This window comes from Lactuca serriola, chromosome 6, assembly GCF_051521515.1.
Source record: "Lactuca serriola cultivar US96UC23 chromosome 6, Lser_US96UC23_V15, whole genome shotgun sequence".
NCBI lineage: Eukaryota > Viridiplantae > Streptophyta > Magnoliopsida > Asterales > Asteraceae > Lactuca > Lactuca serriola.
In genome coordinates this window covers 66,734,373-66,739,278 of record NC_136413.1, presented here as the reverse complement: position 1 = coordinate 66,739,278, position 4,906 = coordinate 66,734,373, and the positions used below count along the sequence as shown (strand labels likewise).

At 30.1% G+C, this 4,906-nt stretch overlaps 1 protein-coding gene across 1 annotated transcript; it reads left to right on the top strand.

The window, feature by feature from the left end:
- The first annotated feature begins 1,130 nt into the window (after nt 1–1,130).
- LOC145058872 (nuclear transcription factor Y subunit A-9-like) lies at nt 1,131–4,573 on the top strand. The gene is made up of 6 exons (XM_079006746.1): nt 1,131–1,297; nt 1,887–2,068; nt 2,641–2,744; nt 2,818–2,877; nt 2,962–3,126; nt 3,898–4,573. The coding sequence occupies exons 2-6, from the start codon at nt 1,918–1,920 to the stop codon at nt 4,225–4,227; spliced, it is 810 nt and encodes a 269-aa protein (XP_078862872.1). The 5' UTR covers nt 1,131–1,297; nt 1,887–1,917; the 3' UTR covers nt 4,228–4,573.
- The last annotated feature ends 333 nt before the right edge of the window (nt 4,574–4,906 follow it).

The following is a 4,906-nucleotide window of genomic DNA, read 5'->3' as shown; positions in this document are numbered from 1 at the left end:
TCAATATGAAAAAAAATTAATAACAATAATAATAATAAAATATATTTAATGAAAATGGAAACTACAGCTAAACTAACATTTAAACTCACCTATGTCCATAACAGTATTTGAACTCTTAAGTTAAAAAAAAAGATATCTTCTAAGGGCGTGTTCGGCACGGAGCGTTTGGAAGCTTCTAGCTTATAACGTTTGACAAAACGTTCCGTTTTAAACAGAAAGCCTTGTTCGATACTACAAGCTTCTAGCGTTTAGTTTAAACAAAACGCTCCAAATCCAAATACTACTTCATGTAGCGTTTAACAAAACGCTATAAGCTACCCGCTAACAACTAATTTTGCCGAACACGCCCTAATACCATTTAGATTAGAAGTTTTTTGGTAAAATAACTAAAAAATAATATATATATATATATATATATATATATATATATATATACTTTAATAAATGAAAGTTATTTATTTATTTATTTTTTGTCATTTGTCACACTCTCATACAATTTGTCAAATGTCATTTTGGTAGTTATTTTGAATAAATTTAATTAGTTTTTTTTTCCACTTGTCACACTCTCATTCAATTTGTTAGTTAATCTACTCTAATAAATGAATGTTTTTTGCCGCATGTCATCTTCTCCTTTATTTGGGCACATGACATTTTCTAAAATTTTTAAATTTTTTATTTTCCATTTATCATTTTATTATATTTTTTATTTTATTAAATTAAAATTTCACATTTAATATGTAAGGTAATATATATGTAAGGTATTTATTAGAAATGATTTATATATGTAATACATTAAATACATTAAAGTTTCACTAATTTTAATAATTCAAATTTTTTTTTATTTTTCTTATAAATTTAAACTTTCTAAATTGTTATTTTATATTTAATTTTTTTTAAATAAATCCATGTAATACACGAATTTTACATAATTTAATTAATTTAAGAAACGACGAGAGAATTTGAGAGTGATGAACAATTCCCAACAGAGAGTATGCTTTTCCTTTAAAATAAAAAATAAAAAATAAAATAATAACCAGTCCCTTGGTATTAAATAAAGTAAGGTATGATGTGTCTCAAAGGTACACGCGTCGATATATAAAATTGGTGGGGGTACGTATGTGATGTGAGGTTGAGTGAGTCAAGTCCATTTTCGAAATAGACAACATGGATAGAGATAAATGCACAGGGATTCTCGCTCTAAATTTTCAACCTCTACCAGTTTCTTTATAGATTTCTCTCCGATTTCTTTGCCCAATTCTAGGGTTCGTTTTTACCTTTTCAACAACACCCTCTGCCGGTAAGCTACTCCACACCCAACTTACTGATTCATTAATCCCAGTTTTATTTAATTGTAATTCTATTCGGTGTTTATGCATGTTAAATTCCTTCAATTCTTCATCGAATTCCTTTGTTTCGGCGTTCCGTTTTGTTATTTCGTTATGAGGATTATATATCTGCATGTAATTGATGATTACTCGTGACTAGAATTGGTTGTATGTTGTTTTAATTCTAATTTCGGTTTCCAATGTCGAAATTTCTAGATTTGAGTTTTGATTTCTGATTTTTTGTAGTATTTAGTCCCATTTGATTGAAGGCCGACTTTCTTTTACAGAATTGATCTTCTTTTGATTTGGGTATATCCTTAAGGTGGATCATTTAGGGGTTCTTTTAATTACCTGTAATTATAGGTGCAACTGAATCCATGATATATTTTCTTGCATTATTGCAATATTATCTGCATAAAACCTCATTTCTTTTTATTGAATTGGTAATTTGGTATCTTTTCAATGCGATAGTTTCTTTCTATAAATCCTATGAATTTGTATGTGACAATGTGATAAAATGGAAACTATTATCGAAGTTGACCATATAAGCATCTACTACAGGTAAATCTTACTGGCAAATTGCATCAACTCCATGTCCACTACAGCCATGAGAGCAAATTCACATGATTCATCTTCACAAGAACAATCATTAGACAGGGACACTCAGTCTGATGAAGTTTTAAGTGAAGAAGAAGATGATGTCAGCAAAGAAACACATAACAATGTGTCATATTTTCCTTCAGGTGCTTTCCATTCTACTACAATTTAGTTATTTAGCCCATCTAATTACCTTTTATTATATAAATCCTATTTTTTTTTTTTAATATTTAATAATATAGCAAGAGGTGTTCCCTAATTGGTTTATCTCAATACTCCATGTTTACTCTTGCATTTCTTTACATCTATGAATAAATATCATTCATTATACACTCTGAACATGGTTTATCTTTATATCTTTTCTTCATTTTATCTTTTTTGTTGAGTGTTAGCTATTTTTCTCCTTTCTTTCCTTCCATTTTGGTCAATTTAGTGATTACCCCTATATTTTGCTGTGAAAAGGGTCAAATGGGAGATTAAAAAAATAAAATTAAAAAATGGGAATGAATATTCTCTACACAAGCTCTTTATTAACCTATTAAATAACTTATACCCTTCATGTACTTATTGTTCAGGAGTGATATATTCTCTACACATCAATTCTTTATCCTTATTTTTGTCATAGTAAGTCCTTTATCAGGATGTTGTACATGTTGACTTCACTTGAATCATATTTATTTGTCATAATATTGATGGACTGATTTACCCTTGAGCTCAGATACATGTGCACAAGAGCACCAAAATTTTCAGCATGACATACTTCCAAGAAATGAAGAAACCCTTTCACAGCCACCACAACTTGAACTTGTCAACCAATCAGTTGTAAGCTTTTTCCTTTTCCCTGGAATCAGCAATTCCTCTCTAGGACGGAATCACTAATTCCGATCTTTTGTAGGCTCCTTATTATGATCCGTATTATGGTGGGATGATGGCAGCAGCTTATGGTCAACATTTTGTGAGAATCTTGACATTATATATTTTGATGAATTTGAATTCATGTCAAATTTTGATTTTTAATTTTTTTTTTTTTTTTTGGAAGGTTCATCCTCAGTTTGTTGATGTGCAACAAGTGAGGATGCCATTGCCACTTGAAATGGCACAAGAGCCTGTTTATGTGAATGCTAAACAATATCATGCAATTTTGAGGCGAAGACAATCACGTGCTAAAGCTGAGCTTGAAAAGAAACTTATAAAAGATAGAAAGGTTGGCATTCAATGCAACGGAATTATGATTTGAGTCTTTTATACGGTGGAATGGAATGGTTCATTCCGTTGGAATGGAATCGAAGGATTCCATCTTGTTAATATCCATTCCTTTGTTTTTTCATTCAATCATGGAAGAGAATGAAAAGTTGCAAATATTACCCATTTTTGTTCATGTAAATTTTTGATGACACAAATAGTTCGGAAAAAAAATTTCATTATTTTAATCCAAATTTATTTTGATTGTATAAAAATAAAGGAATGGAAAAGAACCATGGAATGGAATCGAAGGATTCTTTTGAGTTTTGCTTTCTCTAATCAAACCATAAAAGTTTCAGACATTTTTTCTAATTACACATTTTTATCAGGTCAAAATGGTTAATTTGGAAATTCGTTTGAAACTTATATGGTTTAACTGGAAAAAAAATAGAATTCCCCTAAATATAATTGTTTTTCTGTAATTTAACCTAAAAATATGATTTTTACTTGAGTTTTGATAAGCTCTTGTTATCTTTAAATTTTATTTTTGACGATTCTTTAATTATAATCAAAGCCAATATCTGAAATAGAGTTAAAACATAATCTTTTATTCACATATAACATAAATATGAAAATTCAATTCTACTCCAAACATGATCATAAAAATAGAACATAATGACATTCCACTATCTTGCTTATTCCATTCCATCCCTTGGTCATTCCATTCCATTCCAATCCTCAATTCCGATGGAATCATGGAAAACATAACACCTTTTTTTTTCTTATGTTACAGCCTTATCTTCATGAATCCCGGCATCAACACGCGATGAGAAGAGTGAGAAGTTCCGGTGGTCGATTTGCAAAGAAAACCGAAACCGATGCTTTAAAAAATACAAGTGATGACGTGGCAACAGGTATGAAGCGCGTGCACTCAGAGCCAGCTGTAAGTTTCGGGACCCACACCAACCAAGAAACAAGGGGTGGCGGAATGGTAAATTCATGCAATGGTGGGGCCCTCAGGTATGAAAACCAAGATGGGTTTCAGGAGGGAGGTTCTTTAGGGCAGCAATGGTCAACAATACCTTCTAGTCAAAATTCACAGAGGGCAGTTGCCATGAAATGAAATGATATGATATATCGTATGATTTGGCTGGCAAATCATTCTTGGCTGTTTTTATGTGGAGAAAGGGTAAAAAGGTAAATGGACTTTTTAGTGGGCTCTTACTTATTTTCGGATTCTTTTTTAGTGTTATGTACAAAATATAATGTTGTTGATGAGCTCTTGATTTACATCTTATATGATGTGATGCTTTCGTTTCGTTTAGTTTAGTTTAGTTTAGTTTAGAGGTTGTTGTAAGAATAACTGTTTGCTTTTGCTTTTGCATTCAGATAATTAGTTAAATAGCTTTTAGGAGGCACCATAATATGGACTCTATATATGAAAGAACTAGATAGAGAATATTGATCTATATCAATGGTTATGTTGCAATAGATAGATTTTGAATCAAAAGTGGATCTTTTGAAGTATGGAATAGATTATTTTGTTTATATGTTTTTTTATAAATTTAATATGTAAAACAATTTTTTTTTGTCATTATTAAAAATATTTAAAGACGACTCAAGTGCTTGTTATCAATAAAATTTTTATTGGAGTTGGACAGAAGATTATGTGGCAATGTGCTTTGTAGAAAAAGTGAAGTTTATTTGTAAGTTTGGTAACGAGTTTTTAAAAGCTTTTTAGTTTTTTAATAATAAAAACTTTAAATTTAATTTGAAAGCACGAGCTTAAAGATTTCATTTCA